The sequence below is a fragment of the Hylobates moloch genome, unplaced genomic scaffold, assembly GCF_009828535.3.
Source record: "Hylobates moloch isolate HMO894 unplaced genomic scaffold, HMol_V3 SCAFFOLD_2, whole genome shotgun sequence".
Taxonomy (NCBI): Eukaryota; Metazoa; Chordata; class Mammalia; order Primates; family Hylobatidae; genus Hylobates; species Hylobates moloch.
Genome location: NW_026652277.1, coordinates 59,298,680 through 59,325,777, shown reverse-complemented (window position 1 = coordinate 59,325,777; position 27,098 = coordinate 59,298,680). Strand labels below are relative to the sequence as shown.

Sequence of the window (27,098 nt, the reverse complement as noted above, 5' to 3'; positions counted from 1 at the left end):
ATTGCTATAGTTAATGTTACGTGGTCCCGATCTAAGAAAAACAGAAGAGAAACCTATTATGTTTTTTAAAGAGTTTTACCAACAAACTACATTACTGGCCTAAAAGTCTTATACTTGAACTTTAAGTAACCCTACAGGCCCTCCATCTATACCAACAGGTAGGGGTTACAAAAGTTGTGCACTTCCTAGGGATGTCACACCCTCCAATGCCTACTACTTCAAATGTGGCTAAGGAAGATAACAAGAAAGAATCATCTAAAGAACTAAGCAAAGGAAACAGACAACAGTGAAAAGAGCATTCCTCTCATAGAGGAAAATCAGTATAATCAAGAAACTTACTCAGTAGCCAGGGCAAAGTTGTCACAACTCCTCCCCAGAAGGATTTCATTATTAATATGTACCAATGACTGCTGTGTACTTCCTATTCTTCCCTTCTCTGGAAGAGTTTTCATTATGATAATCCTATTCCTACTCACTACTACACAATGGGTTGGGTGAAAAGAGGGAGAGATAGTTGTTTATTGTTTTATAGATCACTAGAATTCTCTGAATTAGGAGGAAAAGAATTTTGTATATATCTTTCACTTGGAGCTATATGTAGTAACTGGATGGGACTTTGAATTGATTCTCTTGAGGAAAGAAATGATTAGGTGTTGGAAGAAAGGTTTGCACAAATGTTAGGTGGCCAAAGGGTGAGCCCGATTCTCAAAAAAACAAAGGTTTAGGTTGGAGCTATAAACTTGAGAGTCACTGGTATATAGATATATAACGACACAATAGTTAAAATCATCTAAATGAGACCAGATACAAAACAGAAAAGGGTCTAATGAGGTAAATAATCAAAGTATGTTTGCTGTGTGGGGTAGAAGGAAGCAAGATGACCAACAAAAAACAGCAAGGTAGAAACAGAAGAAGGTGGTATTACATGAGCAAACACAGGATTACATTTTAAGAAGCAAGAATCAGTCAACTGCTATAAAAAGGAGTAAATAAGAAACAGACACAAGAATTAAATACTATATCCAAAAAGAGATCCATGTATCTTTGAAAAACAAAGTACAAAGAAAAATTTCTAAGAATTTTTAAATACTGGAGTGAGGAAGTTCTCCAGAAGTCATAAAAGAATAATATATTTTACTAAACAATAAATTTTTCTATGTTGTGAAAACAATGTCAAGGGAGAATACTGTAACACATAACACTATGAAAAATTAATACTTATAAATACCATCAACAAATCAATAAGAAAAAGACAAGACAATCCTAATAGAAAAATAGGTAAAGGATAAACCAGGAAATTTTCAAAAGACATCCAAATGAAAAACAAAGATTAAAAAACTTATACTCAATGTTGACAGTAATCAGAAAAATGAAAACAAAACACCATTTTTTGTTTAACAGATTTTTAAAACTAAGTAAATTAACCACATCTAGGAACATTCTCATACATTGCTGATGCAAGTAAAACTTGAGAGTATTTATCAAACTTAACACGTGCATACTCTAGCCCAACAATTCCATTTCCAGGAATCCATCCCAAAGAAATAGTTTCATACTCAAAAATAACTGTACAAGGATGTTCACTTCACTAATAGCAATGTAGTGAAAACAATCTAAATGTCTACCAAAATAAAAGATCAAATAAATTATCAACATTTATATTATGGAACATTCATAAGTAAATGAGAATAATGTGGCAAATATTAACATACACACACACACACACACACACACGCACGCACTCAGTCTCAAGAAAGAAACAAACATTTGATATACACCAACTGTTAGCAGTATTTACTCTAAGAATGGAATAAAAAGCCCTATATATTAGAAGACATTTTTGTAAGTATAAATACCCTCATTAGTTTTTATTTTTAAATATATAAAAATCATAATCTGAAGACTCATCTCTTCGATTGATATATTTGAAGAAAGCTCATCAATAAAAATTTCAGCAAGCAAAATTTCTAAGTGGTACCTCTGCTCTTTGTGATAATTTGACTACTACATAACAAGGAAAAAGAATGAAAAGATGTATTTCAGGTAATGATTAATTCTGAAGACAGAATAATAGGTGATTTTTCTATTCTTTAGATCTTTGTGAGTTTGTCAAGTTTTCTGCAAATATGTGTTTCTACAAATAGGTATAAATTAATGAATAACATTTAATTATATGTAATGCTATATTTAAAATCTTAAGAATTTTCATCCTACACTGTCTTGTAATTCAATCTTCATATTTTAACATATCTCCACCTGCATCAATCACAAGTATATTAATATAGATACTCTCCTTTCTTACTATAAAACCTCCAAGGTAAAATTAGAACGGATGACTCTAAATCTAGTTGTCAAGGACAATCTAGAAAAATCATACATATAGACCTCATCTTAAAAACAAACAAAATATCAAAAATCACTGAGTATTCCAGGAGACACTCATAAAAGATATAAAGTCTACCCTACTAGTATTCAAAAACCAAAACAAAATGATCCCTATGATCATAAGGCACACAGTTACACCAAAAATGAACACAGATGCCCCCAAAAAGTACAGGATTTCTACAGGGCTAAAATCATCTTCAAAGTCTTAAATTATTACTAGTTTTATCTCAACAAAACTTAAATTTTATGAATCTAGAAATAATGTCCCCATTTCTTCAAAACTCCTACAATACCTAGGTAATTTTGCTAGGTGTTTATAATGCTTCTTAAATAAATTTAGTTCAAAGAGTATACTAATAGTGATAAAACTATTAGCTAATAATCATAGCTAATAAGATTAGATAATAGCTAATAATCATATGGAAAACTGAATTCTATCATTGTGCTAAGTTTCCATGTATGTAAGTTTTACTAACTACAATATGTACAAATTCATTTAACTTACTCATGTTTAACATATACAGCTATAATTTTAAACATAATTTTTTTTCATATTCACTGGGAAGGAAATAGTTGAGATTAGACAATGAAAAGAGCCACACATAGGAGATACTCAATAAATGTTTGTCAGGTAAAAGAATTAACTTCTATAAGAGTTAATTCTAGTATGTGCTATACTAGAGGCTTTGAAACAAGACTGTTTTCATTATTAATACCATTAAAAAAATAAACATGGCACAGAGAAAGAGAGACAACAATGGGGTCAAAAGCATTTCTAACACTAACACAAACAGGTGGGCTTCCTTTTCTTGTCAATCTTCACATTTAGGTTGACAGGAAAAGAGGGAAAGGAAAATAGATCTCTATGGTAACACTATTTATTCCAAATACCAAACTAATGGAACCAACCTTTCCATAGATACTTCCAAAATAGGTTTCAATCAAATGTTTTTAAGCTAATTAAGAGATGATCCATAAAGAAACCCAGACCAAGAAATAACTTTAGAACAGGTTCTTATTTCTTCACTTTCGTATTTTTCTTTTCTATTCCTTTCTTTCGTGGGGGAAGATGGGGATAAAAAAAAGTGAAAGGTTAAATTAGGCAAGCTAATGGTATTTTTGGGAAAAGGAAAGGGGGAGGCAAAATTTCCTGCAAGAGATGCACAGCCATAAAGTAGTTCCATAAATGTGCCACTTCTACAATATACTTTTAAATAATCTCAAGAAATAAAAAATGAATTTATTTTCTAAACTGAAATAGCACTATCTGGTACACATTATGATTTTCTCTACCTTATAAGTCAGTTTGAGTATGAAGTAATATGCAGTAAGAACATACTTATGTAAAATCAGCCGGGTGCTGTGGCTCATGCCTATAATCCCAGCACTTTGGAAGGCCGAGGGGGGGCGGATCACAAGGTCAGGAGTTCGAGACCAGCCTAACATGGTGAAACTTCGTCTCTACTAAAAATACAAAAATTAGCCGGGCATGTTAGCACCTGCGCCTGTAGCCCCAGCTACTCGGGAGGCTGAGGCAGAAGAATCACTTGAATCTGGAATGTGGAGGTTGCAGTGAGCCGAGATTGCGCCACTGCACTCCAGCCTGGGAGACACAGCAAGACTTCATCTCAAAAAAATAAAATAAAATAAAAATACATAAAACATAAAGAATATATTTAAGTAAAATCTACAGTCCTCCTCAGTCATGAATTCCATCTCTAGCCCTACCAGCATTTTTAAACTATCCCTCTCTAGACCTTCTCGTTTCAGTCATCATTTTCATGGTACAGCAGCCAAAAATATACATAATCTATTTTGTGCAGATGTAGCATAGCATTATTTAAAATGAGAATTATGATTCTGGTTATCGCCAACGCCTTAACTTCACCCTACATTATACTAAGCTTTTACCAAAAAAGCATGCTGTATTTCAATCATTTACTCAAAACACATTTTTTTAACCTTGATGCATAAAAACTTCTTTAATATTTTTCAATTTATTCTCAATAATCTTGTTTCCCATTCTTATCAGCATAATTCACTATGATCAGCAAGCTTTGAGAGATTTCACCATATATCAAAATTGTTTATAAAGGCTGGGCACAGTAGCTCACACCTGCAAGCCCAGCACTTTGGGGGCCAAGGCCGGCGGATCACTTGGAGCCGGGAGTTTGCGACCAGCCGGGCAAACATGGTGAAACCCTAACTCTAATAAAAATACAAAACAATTAGCTAGGCGCAGTGGCTCACGCTGCAACTCTAGATACTCAAGAAGGTGAGATGAGAATTGCATGAACCCGGGAGGCGGAAGTTGCAGTGAGCCGAGAGCACGCCACTGCACTCCAGCGTAGACGACCTTGTCTCAAAAAAAAAAAAGAAAAAAGAGTTGTTTTTAAAGACACTAAAAATGGCTCCAATAGGAATTCCTCAAGTACCGTAACAGTTTTTGTTGTTGTTGTTGTTGTTTGAGACAGTCTCACTCTGTCGCCCGGACTGGAGTGCGGTGGCGCGATCTCTGCTCACTGTAACCTCTGCCTCCCGGGTTAAAGCAATTCTGCTTCAGCCTCCCAAGTAGCTGGGACTTACTGCAGGAGCCACTACGCCCGACTAGTTTTTCTATTTTTAGCACTCTGATGTTTCAAATGTAAAATCTTTAAATTTTCTTTTCCCCACTCTCTTTTATCTCTAGTCTCACTCAGAAGTAAACTTAAAAATTAACCCCAGGCTGGATGCAGTAGCTCACGCCTATAATCCCACAGCATTTTGGGAGCCTGCAGCAGGAGGATCACTTGAAGCCAGGAGTTCAAGACCAGCTTGGGCAACAAAGTGAGACGCCATCTCTACACACACACAAAAGGTTGACCCCTTTAAAGTATCATGTAATGTTTATGAGTTTCACAGGACACAAGGCAGTCTAAGTTATGCTTTCAATAATTAGAGCTATATTATTTGAAGTTTCACAGCATGCTTGGGGAAAATAACAGTTAACATTTCCCTTTTCAATAACTGAAACCCCAAATTATAAATCATTGTAAAAATGATACCTATATTGTCCCACAACTCTACATCCCTTCATGAATGAATAATAATAATTTCTAAAGACAAAAAAATGTTAAGAAGTGAAGCACTGTTAAGTCAGAAAGGGTATTTTGCTTCTGGGTAAGAAGTGGATGGGCATAACTGTACCAGATAAGTAAGGTTCAAGGGACTAGAAGGGTATTCGTATTTACCCACCACCTTCAATTCCCTAATGACTTATTTCTTATTTTTTACTTTTTTGAAAAGATGAAAGCTGAAAAAAGTTAGGTTTGGTGTAGGTTACACCATGGATGTTAGTGCCTCCTACTGGTCCTAACAAAAATATAAGTGGTAACAGCAGGCACTACTTCGCAAACCAATGTGAAGTAAAAATTCCCTTTCATCGGTGGTTAAGTATGGAAAAATTATGAAGGTCCTCATTAAATCCACATTTTTAACCCATTAAATTATCCTTATAAAAATTCAGATAAACCACTGTCATAAATGCAACTGCACTGACTCAAGGACCTAAAAACTGTTTTCCTGGTCAACTAGATGGCATAATCAGGTAACAGCAGAAACAGCCTATAGTCTAGTGAATTTCTGAGAGTCAAAATATGCTACTTTGATGATTATTAAACACTGAAAACTTTCACAATACTAACTCCAGTTAAGTTGGTGAGGCTAAAAATGACTAAACTAAAAATAATGGTTCAATTAAAACATCCCACAGGGGTCTACTGTAAATAATAGCTGCAACCAAGTTCTGTTACCTCAAGACTTGAAGTCCCAAAGATTTCCCACAGTAGGTGGCTAATAAAGAAATATTTATGATTTATTCTTACTACAGAGATGGGACTTCATGAGAACCCAGCAGAGATGCAAAGACTTACATAAGACACATGGTACTGTATAGCAGGAGATATAAAGATGAGTAAGACAAGGCTTTTGCTTTCAGATATGACAGTCCACAGTACACAATGTAAACTGCTTCATTAATTAAAAGGCAAAACATGAAGATATAAGAGAAAAGAGAGTAGGCAAGGCTGGTTTACCAGAAAGATGAGATCAATCTTGGACCTACTACTTCACAAATAAGCCTTCTTTGTTATCACATCATCTGCTTAGTCAGAAGCAGTTTCCAAACTCTTAATCATCCAAATAAATGACCAAATTCCCCACTAAATCTGTAGTGAGAATGTTTCAAAGTAACAAGGTAGGAGGGAGAGGGTGGGGGTCACAGACCTCTTTGAGGATCTAATGAAAATTCTGCACATATACTATGGGGCTAGGGCAGAAAGGAAGAAAAATAAAGCCTTATAAGCACCTTCACCAAAATCTTTTGTTTAATATCAGAGGATTCACAGCCTATCCAGATCCTAAGTTAACAATCTCTATTTAAAAGAAACATTTTTTTTCAAATTAATAAGGAAAGATTACCTTGAAAAGTAAATATTTTGAAAGGCAAGGAAGAAGTGGTAAATTGCCTCTAGAAAAGGTGGTTTTTCAGTATGAAGTTTTCGTCTTGTTAACAACTTAATTCTAGGTGGTAGGAATATGGATTATTTTTCTATACTTTTCTGTATTTCTTGCATTCTTTTTCTTTAGTGAGTTTTTCAGAAGAACTGGAAAGAAAACTTGGGGTGACCAACTTGTCTTCAATGGCTGTCCAACTGCCGAAAAGCATCTTCCCTTATACAAGCGGAATTTGCCAATATCTGAAATATGGTACTCAACACCATACAGCATAACAGAGCATGTGAATGAGTGAGAGAATAAATGAATGAATGAGGAGGCTTAGAATCTAACAGTCCCAGGTTCAATCCCATTCTGACATTTATTAGCTATGTGACCCTGATGAGGTTGCCTAAAATCCTTCTATGCTAGTATGTTTACCTGTAAAATGAATGCTCCCTGCCAACATTTGTATACTTTGAAACTCACACATTATTCAAGATGTACATTTAACCACTTAACCTCACTCTCACACCTCCCCAAACTTATAATATTTATTCATTGGTGTATTTGTAAATCGAGGTGCCTTGCAACAGTTTTGTTCACCACTGCTCACCCAGTATAGCACAATACCTAGCACACAGTAGGAACTCCAAACATTTATTGAATAATGAAAGAAATATAGCAGCACCTACTTCATAGGGTTATGGCAAGAATAAAATGAGAATACGTGAAAACTGTATTAACTCATTTAACCCTCATAACAATGTTATAAAGTAGAATCTACTATCATTACCATTTATACCATTTACATGAGGAAATTGCAGTAGAGATTTAAAAACTTGGCCAAGGTCACAAAGCTAGTAAATGATGGATCAAGGATTTAAATCCAAGCTCCAGAATCCATACTTTTAACCTTTATCTTGCCTTCACAAACAGTAGGTACTGAGTAACTATTCATTTTTATTTACTCTTTAAAAATCTTAGGAGGCTTAAGGTACTTACCAGGCATTCATCAATTCCTATTAGTTTAACTGGCTTTCCCCTTAACACTTACAGAAGATCATCATCACTAAGAAAAGGAATTAAGAAATTGGAAAATGCTGAAATCTAAACTTCAGCTATTCAGAAGCCCTGGATCCAAGAAGGGAAGAATTTCTATTCCTTCTCTTCTTTTCCTAAATGAATGCTGAATCCTCCCTAAGTACTAGTTACTCACCAAAAATGTTTTGTTTTTTTCTAGTACTGTGCTTAAGCAGGAGAGAAGACAAGATAAATTATAATTAAGACAGACTACTGCTTCAAAGATCTTAACATCTAGTTTACAAATACTGCTACAACAATTAAGAGATGAAACAAGCAAGCTTCTCTGGGCTAATCTAGGATTCTAAGCATTACAAAAGAGGAATTTAGATAGCACTTTTCCAATAAAAAACAAACAAAAATATTTCCAAATGAAGCTGAACACAGCCTAATTCTGAAATATTTTTTCTTTCTCCCTCATTTTCAACTCTCTTTTTCTGTCTGTAAACAGATCCTCCCTGGCCTTGCAAATCCTTTCAATACTAAGTCAGTACTAATTTATTTACTGGCTCCCTTTGTCTAAAATTTCTTCGCTAGGTTTATCTCTTGATTTAGTCACAGGTTACTTACAAAAATAGATGAAATTCTGATCAACTCCTACTGTATTTATACTTCAAGCATCTTCAACAAAAATGTTTCTCCCCCTTTGAATTCTGCTTTAGAAAATACTAAGATCGCAGTGCACAGCGGCTCACGCCTGTAATCGCAGCACTCTGGGAGGCTGAGGCCAGCGGTTCACCTGAGGTCAGGAGTTCAAGACTACCCTGGCCAACATGGTGAAACCCTGTCTCTACTAAAAATACAAAAATTCACCAGGCGTGGTGGCAGATGCCTGTAATTCCAGCTACTTGGGAAGCTGAGGCAGGAGAATCACTTGAACCCGGGAGGTGGAAGTTCCAGTGAGCCGAGATCAGACCGTTGGCACTCCAGCCTGGGCAACAAGAGCAAAACTCCATCTCCAAAAAAAAAAAAAAAAAAAGAAAAAAAATACTAAGATCATTCAGTCATATTCAAAAATGCATTCAATAGAATGCAATGTTATTTCTGAAATAAAGTATCAACTCTTGAAATTTTAAGATTTTTTTCTTGTAATAGTCAAAAGCAATTTAATTAATTTTGTCTACTAATTTGAAAAAGCATCATGGCTTTTATGTTAGAAAATATATTTGTATTTTCCATATTGGTCAGTTACTCACTGAAAACCAAGAAAATTATGCATTTTCAATTTTACATATAAGATTTTGTGTCAAATAGAGGGGGAGAGGGAGGCAGGTAGCTCTTGGTCTTATTTGTTTCCAGGTATACCCAAAGTTATGCAAATTATCTAAAACATGATTATCCTATTCTGAAATACTTTAAAGTAAAATACTGTTCTCAATAACCTACTCCAATGTCTAGAAATTATATTCTTATTGTTCAACAATTAAATGAAGCTCTTATTTGAATTGATTCTCGTTTCCTTCCATTTTTCCTCTTTCGGCAGATACAGAGATTATTCAGATAGCATTTCTTTATAGCAAAGCTATATATTTTTGTTAAATTAAAGTTATCCTTTCAGGTTAAATACCACAAAACCATAACCTTTCACATTCCTTTTTAATCTTTTGATGATTCTTACTGGAAAGGTAATTTTAAAGATCATTTTATCTACTTTTTTTAATTGTGTAGCCTATAATAGAATGAATTAGAGAAAACACAACACTGTGATTTTAGCCACAAGACTTCCTAGCTCCAGAAAGTTAGGCTTCTGCTGACATGTCAGTAAAATGGTAATTAAGAGAAAAACATTACACAACTCACCCATTTAGCTTACAGTTTTATTTGTCTTTACTTTGGTCAAAAGATGAAGATGGGGCAGAGACAACCTGTACTCCTTTTTGTCTGCTCATCCCTCATCTGTATAGATTTTTTTAATGGGTACACTTTTTTTTTTTTTTTTGGAGACAGAGTCTTGTTCTTGTTGCCCAGGCTGGACTGCAATGGTGCACTCTCAGCTCACTGCAACCTCCACCTCCCGGGTTCAAGCAATTCTCCTGCCTCAGCCTCCCAAGTAGCTGAGATTACAGGCACCTGCCACCACACCCGGCTAATTTTTTTGTATTTTTAGTAGAGATGGGGTTTCACCATGTTGGCCAGGCTAGTCTCGAACTCTTGACCTCAGGTGATCTGCCCACCTCGGTCTCCCAAAGTGCTGGGATTACAGGCACGAGCTACCGCGCCCGGCCAATGGGCACACTTTCTTACACGTATTTCTCCTGACTCATCTTCATAACAAATGACAAACCCATTGTTTAACACCATGTAAAAGACAGGATAAGGTATGTTAAAAACATAGAAATACTACCATAGTTGGTCAAAGTCATAACCATTCCTATATTACAAAAGGAAAACAAACCTGACCCACAAAATAAACATACCTACAAACTTACAGCCATTCTTCATGATTTTAGGAATTACTAAAAGTTCTGCTTATTAGGCTGCATTCCAATGGACAAAACTACCTAGGTAGGTTAAGTCTGCAGCAGAATATCCCAGTAAGTACTGCATTCAACTATCATAACCTTGCTCTAAACCAGAGCTTAATATTTTCCGGAGAATTTAAAATTTTAAGTAATGGTATTTTGCCTATAGCTGCATGATTGTGTTACCTTGCTATTCTGTAACTATTTTTCTGAATGATGTCAGGAGGGTGATAAAAGGAAATAAATTATCATTAAAAAGTGTACACAAGTCTGAGCCATTAGAAAACTTTGATTTCCACTTTTGCTACTACCCACCACAACCACTTTCCTCTAAACCTTGTTTTCCTTCTTTTTAAAATAAAGGGCTGAATTATCTGTAAAATGTTTCTCACCTTTGAGAAGAATCATACAATGGAATGATTCTAAGTACCATAACAAATTTTATTAGGGATAAGGATCCCATCACATCTTTCTCTTCCTTGCTTCAAATGCCGCCAGAGCAACACACTACCCTAAACATCCAAGTAGGCCAATATAAGTCTATCAATACTAACCTATTCTCAGAATCCAACAGGCTAAAAGGGAATTAAAAACAAGGACTGGCATATTTTTGTTATACATACTTGAACACAATATCTCTACCTATACAACTTCATCCAGTCTGAGATAAAAGAGAATCTGGTCTTCTACAAATAGACATGTATCAAATCCTTTAAAAGGTACTTCTCTATTTCAACAGAGACCAGGATTCAATAAATCCAATTTTCAGAAAACCAGACTTGCATCAAAATAAGTTCCATGTTTGTGGAAGAGAATAAATAGTAAGTGGTACTTTTAGATGAATCAGTTGATCTCCTCTTAGAACTAAGTTTAAAATCAGCCTTTAAAGCTGTTTTCCCTCTGCTGATAAAGATTTCCCTCTCCAAATAAAGATTTTTCTAGATTCTATTTCAGGAAGGAGACAAGAGAATGGTAAAAGAGCTAATAACTAGTAAAGCTAACTCTCAGTTGGTTGTCAGTATGGTATGTTTTACTGAGCCTTTGGGTTGTAAGGGCTTCTGTGAGGAATAAGGTCCTGCAACGCCGCCTGTCTGTGGACCCAGGAAAAATTATAAAGTTATTATGAAACCAGATCACTAGGACAAACCGAGAGGCCTTCCTATTCCAACTCACCACAACTAGGCCTGGCTCCAAAGCCTACTCTTTGGCTGTCCCATATTATGGGACAACAGGTCCTAGCTTAATTCTAACTCACTAAGGAAACATTCGAAGACATGTATGTATATGTACGTGTAAGGATCAAATATATTTTTCACCCACTTACAAATGTATATGGTCATTTGTAATTATTTAAAGTTACTGATAAATTTATACAAATACAGCATCAGTTCATCGAAAATCCTTGGGAGATCAAGGAAATGAAGTTACTTCAGCAGCCAGGATAGTTACGAAAAACCCTGCAGAACAGTATGGAAAAGTACAGCTTCTCACGTGTCCCTCACATACACAACACTTAGCTCTGAGTCCATTACAACCTTACGTCCCCCCTCAAACTGCTCCCCTCCACCTCACAACTGGGAGAAGTTGATCAACCTCCTAGTTGGTCCCCAAGAGACGCATCTACCTATTATTTTACTCCTCCCGCTTTGATCCCGATCCCGCCCCAGACTAAGGTGGCCCTACTGGCCCCAGGCAGACCAACCCCCACCCCCCGGCGTGCAAACAGGGAATCTAACCAATTCCCTCCATCCTTAAGCAAGTGAGCCATCCCATGATAACAGGCTGTTCACCAACTCTGTGAACTCCGCGGTCCTCCCACCCCCACGTGTCAGCTACCCTCCCCCACATTCCCACACCTCACGATTTAGGCCGAGGGAAGAAAGGGGGCAGTCGAAAGCCTGGCCCCTAAGAGATCAACCCACTGGAATCTGTCCCACTGCAAGTCCCCTCCCACCTTCGGCCCCTACCCCTTCCAGTCCCTTCCTCCCTCCTTCCTTTGAAACCAGGCCCTTGCCTCAGAAACCTCCTCTTCCTCGTCGTCGTCGTCCTCTTCTTCCTCGCTGTTGTTACTGCTGGTGCCGCCGCCGCCACCTCCGCCACCACCGCCGCCTCCACCGCCGCCGCTGTTGTCGCTGTCGCTGCTGCTTTCGCTGCTGCTGGGGGGTCGGCAAGTCCGGTTGCGCTTGGCCTTGTGGTGCTGCTGCTGCGGCGGCTTCTTCTTCAGGAGCAGGTCGCAGACTCGCACCATCCCACGAGGAGACGAGGCCAAGCGAGCTCCGCTGCTGCCGCCAACGCCGCCGCCGATCTCCGCCGCCGCGGGGGGGCCCGCCACAGCCGCCACCGCCGGGGGGCTCCCTTCTCCTTCTGCAGCCGTCGCCGCCGCCACCGGAACCGTCGCCTTCTCCATCCCCAGGGAAAGAGGGAGGGCGCGGACGGGGGAGGGGCGTGGGGGCTACGCTCTACCGCGACTTCGGCCGCACTGGGGCCGACACAGCAATCGGTGCCGCCTCCGCCGCCACCGCCTCGGTCACCTCTACTGCCGCCGCCGCCGCCGCCGCTCCGCCAGCTCTCACCTCGTCTCGCGATACTAAGGGCGGGGAGCCTGACGATGGGAGGAAGGGAGAGGGAGGGAGCAAGGGAAGGGGGGCGAGGCGTAAGAGGGAGACCGGGTGTCGGGAGAACCAGAGGAGAGGAGACTAGAAAGACGCCGGGGAAGTGTGCCTGGGGCAGCTTCCGAGGGGGAACGGCGGGGACAGATGAGGGGGGCGCGATTGCAACCAGAGCGCCCGCGAGCTCCCGGATTTCTTCTCTTTCCTCGCTATTTCCCGCACACACAGCCCTGCAGCCCTCCCTTCTTCCTTCCTGGCTTGTGATTAGAACGCAGCCGCAGGCGGAAGTGCAGTGACGCCATCAGCCGTCGCCTGAGCCGTGGCGCGCGGGTGGCCGAAAGGCGAAAGTGAGATTTCGAGGGCCGGGTGTGGGGCCCCGCGGGCGCGCAGTGCTGCGATGTATGGGGAGTACGGGGAGGCTGGAGAGGAGCCGGCCCCGGGCAGTGTGAGGTGCGGAAGCGCGGTCCAGACGCTTTGCTGACGGGAGGCCGGTCCGCCAGATCCGGGAGGTGGGGCCTCGTTCTGGACTGCTGTACGTAGTTTTATTCCTGGTCATTTTTTTCCACCGCCAAATCGATAGATAGAGCTTTGGATCATGAGAGATGGCGTCGTGTTGGGAAAAGAGCCGTCTTTACCTAAGTTTAAGCTTGGCTCGTAGACATCTTCTACCTGAGTTTACACGTGTGTAATATGAAGGCAGTCGATTAGGAGATGTCTAAGATCATTACACCTCAAGTTAACAAGGGGAGGAAGACACGGGAAGGATGCGTGGTCTGTGCCAGACTTTGTAGACGATTCACTGAATGACCCTGATTTAGCTCTTCCGGCCCTCTTCGATTCAGCTTGGAAGCAAGCATAAATAATGATTGTTGTCTGTATACTTCTCTCGGAAGGAATGTTGTGATGGGGGTTGTGGGTTCATTTTTAGGTGTCTAAAGAAGTTTCAGGACTTTTGAAATGATAGTGGACCATTGAACTCAGAATTATCCCTTTCTGGTCTAGTAGGAGTATAGTGGCATACGGAAAATGAAGCAAACATCAAAGACAGATGTACTGGCACAAGATTAAAAGTATGTCTCAGCTGACATAGTTGCCATTTTAAGACTGCTAAGTTTAGCTGAATATGCCTGGATTTTTTTTTTTTTAGCATTTTTTTTTCTTTTTAGCATTGGCATACCATATGAAATGTGGGCAGTTGCCAGTACTCTACAGAGTACCATGGCAGAATTGGCAATGACTAAATCAATTCATTCAAACAAAAATTCATCATGTGCCTACTGTGTGCATAATTTGTGGAATCAAAGTCTCTGTTTCCAGGGGCTTTACAGTGTAATAAGTGCTATAGTAAATATATATACGGAGTGGTAACCATCTGCCTATTCCTCCTCCTCCAGTCGTTGCTGAGTTCCAGTGTAGAACAGAGCACTGCATTGTGTATCTCACCACTACTGATTTAGATTTTATAATTTCAGCTGCATCCCTCCCTCCTACTTTGTATATTCTTCAGCATCTTTTTCTCCCTTTCCACTTGAATACTTTTTGCAATCTTTAAATCCCAGCCCATTTCATTATATGACTTTTAACTTAGAACTTCACAATTTTCCAAGTGCTAGAAATTTCCTGAGATTGCCTTTTCTCCAGTATCAAGGAATGAGAGGCTCCCTGTTCATATGTGAGATTAACTCTTCATACATATTCTAGTTGCAATACCCCTCTTTCTCATCCATTTATTATCTTTTCTGTTGTCAACCTTCTACAAATTCTGGTTCCTTAGCTAATTTTTCTGTAGCTTTCAATTGTTTCCTTCACAAGCAAACTTTCTTTCTTTAAAAAGTATTCTGTACTCAGGAGGCTGAAGCAGGAGAATCACTTGAACTCGAGAGGCGGAGTTTGCAGTGAGCTGAGATCGCGCTACCGCACTCTAGCTTGGGCGACAGAGCAAGACTCCATCTCAAAAAAAAAAAAAAAGTGTCTACATTCAGTGTCTTTTTTGTTTTCTGAAATTGACTTGTCAGCCCTCTGCAGTCTAGTTTCTGTGTCTATCGTACTACCAAAAATGCTCTCTTTAAAGTAATCTCATTGTTTGGAAGAAAATGAGTTTTTTGCTCTTTAATAGTGAAATGATGATCCTATTTCGCTAGTAGGATAAAGTTCAAAACTATTAAAATGGACAAGGCCTGTAAAGTCACTTTCTTTTATTTTTATCTCACTTTTTTTTTCCCCCGTTAGAACCTCTGGCAGGGACTGACTAGCCCATGAAACTTATTTCTTCTTCCCGGGCACACAGCTGAACTAAATTTCACAGCTTTCCTTGTAATTGGTTATAGTCATGTGATGAACTTCTTTTTTTGAGACAGAGTTTAGCGCTTGTTGCTCAGGCTGGAATGCAATGGCACAATCTCAGCTCACTGCAACCTCCACCTCCCGGGTTCAAGCGATTCTCTTGCCTCAGCCTCCCAAGTAGCTGGGATTACAGGCATGTGCCATCACACCCGGCTAATTTTGTATTTTTAGTAGAGACACGGTTTCTCCATGTTGGTCAGGCTGGTCTCGAACTCCCGACCTCAGGTGATTCCCCCACCTCGGCTTCCCAAAGTGCTGGGATTACAGGTGTGAGCCACCGAGCCTGGCCGTGATTAACTTCTAGCCAATGAAATATGAATGGAAATGATGTGCTCATTTTTAGGGTTAATGAAGTCCTCCTATTCTCCCTTACTCTTTCTTCGTCAACTTGATGCCTTTGAGCATGGTGACCTTGAAAACTATATATTGGAGATGCCAAAGCCAGAAAAAAAGAAGAATGAGTGGCCGAAACACTACTTGGAAGAGAGCCACCCCAATTAGAAACACCCCTTTTTGGACTTCTTGTAAGAGAAAAAATTGAGATTTGAGAATTTATATGTATAGGAGCTAGAATGACCATAGCTAGTCCAGAAATTGGTACCAGAAGTGGAGTACTGCTAAGACAATAACCTAAAATATGTTACATCAGCTTAGTTATGATGCAGCAGGTGGTAGAGAATGTGATTTGGAGGCTAGAAAAAGGAGGCCCATGTTTGCAGTGGCAAAGTAATTAGTAAAACTGTCACCTGAAATAATTTAAAATCAGATCACCTATCTGTTTAGATTAGCTCCAGAGGAAATGGTTGAAAAGAGCAAAAGTAATACTATGTGTTGAATTTTATATTTTACTTTTAGTAAGGTTTTACTAAAGAGAGAAACTCAGGAGATACTTTGCAGAAGTGAGAGTGTACAGGAATATTTCTCAGGAAGGGTTGGAAAAGGTGACTTTTATAAGACTTCTAATAAAAAAAAACAACAAAAAAAACTAGAAGAGGTCTTGAGTATAGTTACCCTTGAGATTAAGTCCTGCAACAAAGATCAGGAAAAGGGTTTGGTCTTTCCATTCAAAGTCATTATTTTAGATGACTTCAAGACAGCTATGATAAAGGCCTAAAGGAACTGGCACAGGAGCAAGGCAGCAAAGCAGTAAATTAGGCTTGATAATTATGTAAGAAAGAACTTTGGGTGTAGTTACCAGAAGCAAATCAATCAGAAGACTACATTTTTAGAGGAATTTTATTAATCATACTAAATCTGGCTCAAATATCATTGTTCGGGTGTTAAAACAGAGGGTAACTGTCCAACCCCAAGCTTGCATAAGTAGAAAAATAGAGCATAAAACCTCGACAGCTCCCCAGTACCCACATAGGATGTGGCCATGGAGAATGATGGACAAAAAAAGAACATTTCAGAAGCTCATATCAGGAGCTGTACAAAAGAATGGACAGGGAGTTTCTCCTGAAGACTAGAATTGGGGTCTCTTCAGAACTTTCTTCAGTCTCAAGGAGAAGGGCCGCAAAATGTTTATGCAGTATTTCATCATTATTATACATGAATAGTATTGCTCAGTATCACATTTTTTTTCTGAATGAGAGAATGTATTATAGTTATCTGTCCCTGAGTTACCACTGTATATTGGGTTTGCAGGGATAGGGGGTGACAATAAAGATAATTTGTCTTTTTAGTTCTTAGGTCATATCTGTATCTAATGAAGAGAACTGCACATTTTCTGAAAATCCTAGACTTTGAGCCTGTTCCAGTAACTGGTTAAAACTTTAGATTGTCTCCTTTGGGACAGGGTATGTTCTGTGTGTGGAAAGACAGGTAAAATACATGTTTAGTGATCAGAATAGTAGATTCTTGCAAATGTTAAATTCTTCTTCTGGCCACACAGCTATATTTCCATGCCTCTCTTGCAATTAGGTATATGGGTTAGGTGTGCTAATTAGGTTCTAACCAGTGGAATGTGAGAAGTGATGTGCTCCTATTCCAGCTCTGGCCCATGGAAACATCACATGAGCAATCCAATATATCCCACTCCCCAACAACTTGAGGCAGATGAGTAAATTTGCACTGGAAGCTATGTATTAAAGATGGCAAAGTCACAAGATAGGACTCCTGGTTTCTTGAATCTTCACTTGGAGGATACTTGCTTCCCAATTAGAGACACTTGTGCTAGAGTTTCCTGACTCTTCACTTGGAGGATACTTGCTTGCCAATTAGGGACACTTGTGCTACAGCTCATACGCATTCTTTTGTGTTAGGCCACTGAGATTTCAGAGTGTGCCCTAATAAAGACCTGTCCCTCTTTCTCCAGATGCAATCGTTCATTACCTAATTCTAATTTTTATACCACAGGAGTGGGCCCACAAATCAGGCTAGCCAAAGTATCCTATCATTCAGCCTTAGTGATTAGTTCAGGAATGGGCAGATTAACAAAACTGAAATTAATCAGAGATAGTCTCATCATTTGGGCTAGCACTATCAAGAAAAAGGCACCTGCTTCTGGAATACGCAAAAAAAAAAAAAAATACCACAAGCTACATCTGGCCTTTGGTCATCATGTAGTGTGAACCTGCCTAAGAATGAAATCGTTACAGGAAAACAGAGGCAGTCTCAATGATACTGCAGAAGGGGAAGATATCCCATGAACTGAGAAATATTTCCTGGGTTTCTACTCAAGATTGAAATTCCAAGAGGTAAGGGATAGATACTGCCAGGAAGACTTGCGAATTCAAAAAAAGGGAGCTCTCTGAGACTAGAGTCACATCCTGACATGGCTCTTCTCCAATGTGCTGGAGTCCTCAGAATCTGCTGGTCTTGATTCACTGATGGGGGCCACCAGTGTGCCCTTAGTGTCCGGACAGAAACATACTGTACCTTGGTTTTAGAAAGTAGATTGGCAGGCATCTTTCCTCATTCCCATCAAGGAGTTGGTACCTGCCACAGTGTATTGTAAATTATTTTCGCTGTTCTTCTAGAGCTACTACAAAGTGCTAGGGAAGGAAAGCTCCTAAAGCAGCCTGTCATCATGAAGGCCAAATTATGTAGCAGAAGCACTTGGAAAAAGATTAAGGCGGTGGTGGGGAGGACCTATGTCCTGGTGGCTTGAAGCCACAGGGAAAGAGGTTCACTAAATGCCAACAAATGCTAAAAAATAAAAAAATAAACAAAACGGGGCCAGTGGCTTGTCCTCTGCTTTCCACCTGAAAGTTTGCCCAACATAAGCAATTATAATCAAGTAGAAATTGAAGCATATGTTTAAGCAGAGAGGACCAGGTAACATTGATAACCACTGTCCTCCCAGCCACTGCCTTAATTAGACTTTCATGAGTTTTCACACATATTATTGCAATAGTCAATCTCCCTGCCTCTGATCCTATTATACTCTATCCTCCACATTGACACCTGAGTTACTTCTCTACCTTGTAAAAACAATTTATTTCTGAGTACAAAAACAATACATGTTCGTTGTAAAATACTAAGAAAATACAAAAAAGCACACATACCAGAACATGTAATTCTGTCATCTAGAGATATCCACTGTTGACATTTTAGTACAAACCTTTACACAGTTGTTTTCTGTGTGTATTTTTAAATGAGAATGCCACTGTTGTATTTAGCATGCTTTTTAAAATTTTTTATTTATTTTTATTTTTCAATCCACCAGTAAGATATCCCAGAGCATGCTTTTTTTTTTTTTTAAACTTAGTATATGTGAGCATTTTCTCATGGAACTAAATGCCCTCTACAATATTATATATAATTAATATATCAATTTACTTAAGACAGGTGTTGCAAACTGGCAGCCCATAGCCAAATGTGATATATGAACATGCTATATACTTTGTCATCACAGCATTTCAAAGTTGTTTGACTTTTGAATGCCTTTATGCAATTCATGCCGTCTTCAATTCTCTACAGTTTCCGTAAATTCCTATTATGCCCAGTCCTTACTCACTCATGTCACCTATCTTTTTTTGTTGTTATTGTTTCTGTGTGGGCTTTTAAGAAATTTTTGGCATTTGAGTTGAAAACAGCAATTTAGCCAGAATAAGCATGGATGTTCATTCACTTAGTATTTGTTGCCTACCTGCTACATACCAGGCACTGGGTTAGGTGAGAAAATGGTTAGCAAAACAAACACGGTCCTTTATATCTTGAAGCTTATGGTCTAGCGTGAGAGACACACAAATGAAATAACTGCTGCAAGGGAAACCAGAGCTAGAAACTTTTGTTTTGTTTTGGGGCTTCCCTGAGGAAGTAATATGTGAACAGAGATCTATAGTAGGAAATAGGCCAAAAAGCAGAGAAGAATCTTCCTAGCCAAAGGAGTGTATATGCAAAAGGCCTAAAAAAGGAGGTATCAAACTGTGCCAAAAGAGCTGAAACACCGAAAGTGAGAATGTTTGCAAGATGAGGCTGGAGAAGTAAGCGGAAGACGGATGATTCAGGGCCTGTGGACCATGCTAAGGGTTTTGAGATAAATGTTGATAAAGAATCTACCCTAGTCTTCTTTTCCTTAGGGAAACATCCTTCTCTTTTTAATCACTCCTTATATGACATGATTTCGAAATTCCCTTCACCCTCTTACTACCCTTCTCTAGCATTAATAATTTTCTTAGTCCACTCCTCTGGAACCAGAGCCCAGTAAAAAATAGTTAAGCTGAAGGCTGGGGATGGCAGTCTAGCACAAATAGTAATTAACTACTGGGCACATTAGTAGAACAGAGCTGCTACCTAAATAAATCCATTTAAAGTCAACTCAATGTTATTTGGGTAATATATCCCTCATGTTAAATTTGCCCAAATATATATCTCACCTCTTAAAATTTGTTTAGTTTAAACTTAAAATTAGTGTTGTTTTTCTGCATGTACTCCTAGGTTGGGTAAAGAAGGGAACAAGGGAATGGGGAAACCTAGAGATTCCTGGATAACAGAGAAAGACAGCCTGAGAATAAAAGTATGCAAAAGATAATCCACAACAAAATAATGCACTTAACTCTTGTTACTAAACAAATAAGCTACCCACATTTTAGTTTTGTGTTTTGTTTTATGTTTGTCAGTTTAGCAATTTTTGTCACTGTTTGGAAGACTTAATGGTTATTGCATAGAACACTCCTACACAGAGATTTGCAAGTTTCTGAATTTTGTACTTTCAAATTGAAAATCAGGAGAAACATTTTCAAGGTTCATATTCAGACCAAGTTAGTATATTAACAACTAATAACAATATTAAAAATTAGAACAATTCCTTTCTTCTATCTTTCTCAGGACAAATCGAGTTTATTAGAAAACTAGGGAGTGATCTGGTGAAACTGGAAAGAATCCAAGGAGTTCCAGGGAAATCTTTCATTCATTCATTTATAGATTATTCCACAAATGTTTATTAAATATCTACGGTATTTATACAGCACCTACAGTACTATTTAGGGCACTGGGTATAGCTTACAAACTGCTTAACTCTGAATATCTTTTGTGCAAGGAATAAGTAGTATAATAGTCCCTTGAAATACAGGAATTCACCTAGAGATCTTCTCAAATCCTCAAATGTGCACGTGTTTTATATCATGTAACTTAACCCAGAAAATAAAGCATAAGCAAACTGATATTTTTACACAGCAATGAATTTTGAAAGCAGGCAGAGCTTCTAGTCTCATATAAGGGGCTTAGAACTTGCCACTGCATCCTAATAACAAGTAAAAAGCTGAACAAACAAAAATGAACAACTCTTCTTAAATTCATCAGAAATGAGGACACAAGGAAAACTGCTGCCCTTAAAATTGGAGAGACAGATAGGAAGATACAGGGAATCATAACCAGAGCAGAAATCTATGAGCAGAAACCTCTGGGAACCAGTGCTGGGGTAGGAAAACCTGAACTGTAATTGATGAAATGCTGAAGGCTCACTGTGGACAAGCCTGAGAGTCAAAAACCCCAGGGAAACCCAGTCATAGAGGAGCCCTCATACCTTTGTGAACTATACTTCCAGTAGGACTAGTATAGTATACTCACAAAGGTGAACTCACAGTGACTATCAGAAAAATCCCCTCATGCTTCTGGCTGGGGGATGGGAAAGCAACCATTTTGAAATATTGCAGAGGATTCTGTGCTTAACAAACTCTGGCTGCAGCAGAAACTTTTTTCTTTTTTTTTTTTTTTTTTTTTGGTTGGGCAAGGAGAAACTTTTTTACTAGAGCCTAACCCAGTGGGGTTTTATCAAAGCCTAACTGACTTGGGGGAAGGAAAATATCCAGCTCCAGTTGGCTCTAGCCTTCCATGTGGGGAAGGGAAATACACCACTCTAGTCCCCTTTAGCAATTCTGTCCATCGTAAGAGGGAGAAACAACTGAAAAAAAAAAAAAACTGCTGAAGTTTACCGTGCAGGGGTATAGGCTTACCAAAGGACTGAGACCTAATCATAGGACTACAGAATGCTTCCACTCCCTGACACCTTACTTAAGGCTTATTTACTGTAGTTCCTTTTACTCAACACATCATAGTCACCTTTCAACAAAAAAATTACAAGACATATTTGTAAGGCGAAAAAGTGATTTTCAGTTTGAAGAGAATAAGCATCATAACCAGAGTCAAATATGGTAAGAATGTTGTGATTATTAAACCAGTAATTAAAAACAAACAGAACTGTTTTTATATGATAAGGGCTTTGCAGAAAAGTAGACAACATGCAGGAACAAATGGATAATGTAAGCAGAGAGATGGAAATTCTAAAAAAAAAAAAAAATTAAATGCTAGATATCAAAAACCCTGTAACATAAATGAAGAATGCTTTTTGATGGGCTTACTAGTACACTTGGACTTGGTTAAGGAAAGAATCCCTGAGCTTAAGGATATGACAATAGAAACTTCCCAAACAGAAAAGCATGAAGAAGCCAGGTGCGGTGGCTCACGCCTGTAATCCCAGCACTTTGGGAGGCCGAGGCCAGCAGATCACCTGAGGTCAGGAGTTCGAGAGAGCCTGGTCAACATGGTGAAACCCCGTCTCTACTAAAAATACAAAAATTAGCCGGGCATGATGGCATACTCCTATAATCCCAGCTACTCAGGAGTGAGGCTGAGGCAGGAGAATTGCTTGAACCCGGGAGGCGAAGGTTGCAGTGAGCCAAGATTGTGCCATTGCACTCCAGCCTGGGCAACAGAGTGGAGACTCCGTCTCCAAAAAAAAAATGAAAAGCTTGGAGAAAAAAGACCAGAGGGTGTGGTGCGGGGGGAAGAGAAGGCAGAACAGAATATTTAAGAACTGTGGGACAACTACAAAAGGTGTAGATGCACATAGTAGGGATATCAGAAGGAGAAGAAATCCTTGATGGAACAGAAGAAATATTTGAGGCAGTAATGACAGAATTTCCCCCAAATTAATGTCAGACACCAAACCACAGATCCAAAAAGCTCAGAGAACAGCAAGCAGGATAAATGCCCATATATATATATATATATATATATATATATACACACACACACACACACATATATACATATATATATACACATATATACATATATATACATATATACATATATACATATATATACATATATATATACACACACACACATGCAAATATTCAAATTTCAGAAAATCAAAAATAAAAATATTATTATATAAGCAGAATATATATGGAAACAAATCAAAAGATACAAAAAGAAAAGAAAAATATTCTGATAAAAAGCCAGAGGAAAAAACACTTTATCTGTAAAGGAGCAAAGATAAGAATTACATCTGACATCTCCTCAGAAACCATGAAATTAAGAGACTAGAGTGAAATATTCAGTGTTGAGAGAAAAAAACACCAGCCAATAGTTCTTTGCAGAGTTATCCTCCAAAGGTCAAGGAGAAACAAAGACTTTTAGATTGACAAAAATTGAGGGACATTGTTGCCAACAGACCTGCCTTGCAAAAAATGTTGAGAGAAATTCTTCAGAAAGAAGGAAAATAGTACAGGTCAAAAACTCATCTATATAAGGAAAGGAAGCACATCAGAGAAGGAGTGAGTAAAGGGAAAACAAAACTTTTATTTTTCTCACTCTTAATAAGTAACATTTTACTCGGAATGATAATAGAAACAACGTATTTGATTATGTATAGTAGTCCTCTCCTCATCCACAGGAGATGTATTCCAAGACCCCCGGGGGATGCCTGAAACAGAAGATAGTACTGTCCCCTATATATACTATGCTTTTTTCTTTCCCTACACATACACACCTATGATAAAGTTTATTTTATTAATTAGGCACAGTAAGAAATTAACAATAACTAATAATAAAATAGAAAAATGGTAACAATATGCCAGCATCACTACTCTTGTGCGTTGCAGCCATTATTAAGTAAAATAAGGGTTACTTGAACATAAACACTACAATACGGCCATAGTCGATCTGGGGCAAGTAGCTTAGACAGTGTGGAGGGGCTGGCAAAGAGATGATTCATGTTCCAGGCAGGATATAGTGGGACAGTAGTTTTTTATCTCACTATTGGGAATGATGTGCAATTTAAAACTTAACAAATTATTTATTTCTGGAATTTTCCATTTAATATTTTCAGACCACAGTTGACTTTGGGTAACTGAAACCAGGAAAAGCAAAAGTGCAGATAAGGGGGGACTACTGTATGTTTATATATATATATGTATATATATTTATGTATATATATGCTTATGATATATGCTTATGTAAATGCAAAATTAACGGCAGCAGTACTATTAATACAAGGGACAGGAGGGAGGAATTAGAAATATTTTATTATTGTAAGATACCTCCACTGCTCATGAAGCATTATAGTGTTCTTCGAAAGTAGACTTGGATTAGTTGTAGATACAAATTGCCAACTCCAGGGCAACCACTAAAAAAAGTTTTAAAAAGTGTAACTGATAATGCTAAGAAAAGGGTGGCCCTGAAATATATGCAGAAAGGAAGTCTTTCCAAGGAGAAAAACTTGATCAGTATATCTCATTTTCCAATTTTCATAGAAGAACAAAGCCCTGTAACTCTTTGTGGGCAGTTAATGGTTTGGCTATGGCTAAATAAACAAGAGCTTGGGAAGAACAAGTCTGAAATATTAGGGGATAAATAAATTTGGGGAAGTGATATGTAAGTGGACCTCCTGAAATAATAGAGTGTGAGGATGCTTGTATCTCATGTAAGCGCTATGAGAAAAAAAAAAAAAAGAAAGCTACCTCTGCAAAGGAAGCTTATCATTAATAAGGTAGACAATATGACCTCTTATGCAACTACCAGTTAGCCACTTTCTCCAGCTAGCCAGTGCTTAGTCGATGGTTTCCTGGACAGAATATCATGATGGTAGACATGAAAGTTATATATGATCTCAGAACAACGTAGGCTTTATCTTCTGCAAGGTTGATCTGTCTACTGCTATAGCTGAAAGCAGTCATCCAGCAGCAGAAACCGATGCTGAACATTTGATGCAACATCATACACCAAGGGGACCAGTCAGCCACCTGGTGGCAGGCAGATTGCATTAGACTTCTTCCGTCACGAAGATGGCACTAGTTTGTTCTCATAGAATGGATCATTATTGTGGAGCTATATTTTTCTTTCTTTCCTGCCGTACTTCCTCTAGCAATACAATTATAAATTGATGGAATGCCTTATTTAGCAGCAGGCACAAAACATTACATCTTACCAAAGAACTAACTCATTTTACTGTAAATGAACTAAGGCAAAAGGCTAACAACCATGTGATCACTCGTTTTAAGTAATTTATAAACTCATGATTACTAAACTGTAAAGCAATGGCTTTATGTGATAGTGGAATGGTCTATTAAAGAACTCAGTTATGATGCCAGGTGCAGGTTGGGAAGTACTGGCCTACAGGAATCAGAGTCCATTTCTCCTAGTAAACAGAATACATAGATCCAAGAACAATGTAGGTGCAGTGTATGTACCTATTACTATTAGACCTAATGCCCAGGGTGACTATATAATTGACTACATGATTTATTGTCCAAATGGAGATACCTTTAAGAATAAAATGAAGCATTAAACCATCAAGTATACATAATGTTTAATAATATGTATGAGTTGACAAATTGGTTTTATTATATTGGTGAACCTATAAGATAGTTTTGTTTAAAAAATATTTTCAAGGGTGGGCACAGCAGCTCATGCCTGTAATCCCAGCAATTTGGGAGGCCGATGCGGGTGGATCACCTGAGGCCAGAAGTTGAGACCAGCCTGGCTAACATGGTGGAACCCCATCTCTACCAAAAATACAAAAATTAGCCGGGTGTCATGGTGCACACCTGTACTCCCAGCTGCTTGGGAGGCTGAGGCAGGAAAATCACTTGAACCTGGGAAGTGGAGGTTGCCGTGAGCCTAGATCACACCACTGCACTCCAGCCTAGATAACAGAACAAGACTCTGTCTCAAATAAATAAATAAAATAAAATATTTTCAAAAATACATCTGGGTACACTAAAGAAAATTGAAAACAAACTGCTTAATACTGATTATCAATACATTAAAAAGTTACAACCATAATAATTCTGTACATATTCATGTATTTTAATCATTGTCTTAACTATCTGTCTCATGTCATGTTACAGGTATATTTTATTCTGAAGAATATATTTTTATATGATTGTAATTTTTAATAAAAGTATCTCTAAACTTCCACATTTCATTTTACAGCTAATGAATTTAAAATTGCTGATGCTCTCAATTGACCCTTCTCAGTTACCTCAGTATTTTAATTTTGGAACATACTCTCTCTACAGGTTAATATAGGTATCTGATAAACTCAGAGCAAATTATACCAAATGGAGTATATTCCCAATTCTGATTTTATCTTATTAAATATTTAAATATTTCAGCTCAAATGTTTTCAGTTATTGTCTTTTTTGCCTCCACTTAGAGTATCTTTGACAAATATTTTTATAAGACAAAGCTCATTATCTCTGTTTTATGATTCCTTAAATGTTATATCAAATGTATGTATGTATATATGTATGTATGTGAGACAGAGTCTTGCTGTGTCGCCCAGGTTGGAGTGCAGTGGCACGGTCTCAGCTCACTGCAACCTCCCCCTCCCAGGCTGAAGCGATTCTCGTGCCTCAGCCTCCTGAGTAGCTGGGATTACAGGCATGCACTACCACACCCAGTTAATTTTTGTATTTTTAGTAGAGATGGGTTTTTACCACGTTGGCCAGGCTGGTCTCAAACTCCTGGCCTCAAGTGATCTGTCTGCCTTGGCCTCCCAAAATGCTGAGATTACAGGTGTGAGCTACCACGCTTGGCCTTTTATGAAAGTTATATAAATTTGATAATAAATAATAATAGGCTTTTTTTTTACGTTCTGGTACTGAATATAAATTTATCCAAGTAAAAATAGAAGCTCCACAAAAGAATCTTCTCAGAAGTCAACAGTATTTATTTCCCGTTGCTGTTGCAATAAATTGCATGATAGTGGCTTAAAACAACACAAATTTATAATCTTACAGTTCTGGAGGTCAGAAGTCTGGAATGGATTCCACTGGGCTAAATCAAGGTATTGACAGGATTGCACTCCTTATCTAGACTCCAGGGCTGATTCTTTTTACTTTTTCCAGATCCTAGATGTTACCAGCATTCCTTGGCTGGTGGCATCTGCCTCCATCTTACAGCGCATCACTCCAGTCTCTGCTTCCATCATAACTTTGTCTCTGACTCTTCCGCCTTCCTCTTCCATCTTTTAAAGCCCCTTGTGATGATATTGGGTCTGCCTGCA

General features: G+C 38.4%; 2 protein-coding genes and 1 non-coding gene across 7 annotated transcripts in view; 2 read left to right on the top strand and 1 right to left on the bottom strand.

The window, feature by feature from the left end:
* Positions 1 to 13,268, bottom strand: part of ANKRD17 (ankyrin repeat domain 17) — a 181,859-nt gene extending 168,591 nt beyond the window's left edge. For all 5 annotated transcript variants that reach the window (XM_032150326.2, XM_058433941.1, XM_032150336.2 and 2 more), the window contains exon 1: positions 12,418 to 13,268. In XM_032150326.2, coding sequence (XP_032006217.1) covers positions 12,418 to 12,810 — 393 coding nt within the window. In that variant the 5' untranslated portion in view covers positions 12,811 to 13,268. The remainder of the gene's footprint in view (positions 1 to 12,417) is intronic.
* The window catches only part of ALB (albumin), a 166,490-nt gene continuing 152,576 nt past the window's right edge, over positions 13,185 to 27,098 (top strand). The window contains exon 1 of the mRNA XM_058433972.1: positions 13,185 to 13,544. The gene's annotated coding sequence lies outside the window, so the exon portion shown is untranslated. The remainder of the gene's footprint in view (positions 13,545 to 27,098) is intronic.
* LOC116477682 (small nucleolar RNA SNORA3/SNORA45 family) lies at positions 18,107 to 18,230 on the top strand. The gene has a single exon (XR_004250588.1). It is a non-coding gene; the product is annotated as a small nucleolar RNA SNORA3/SNORA45 family (small nucleolar RNA).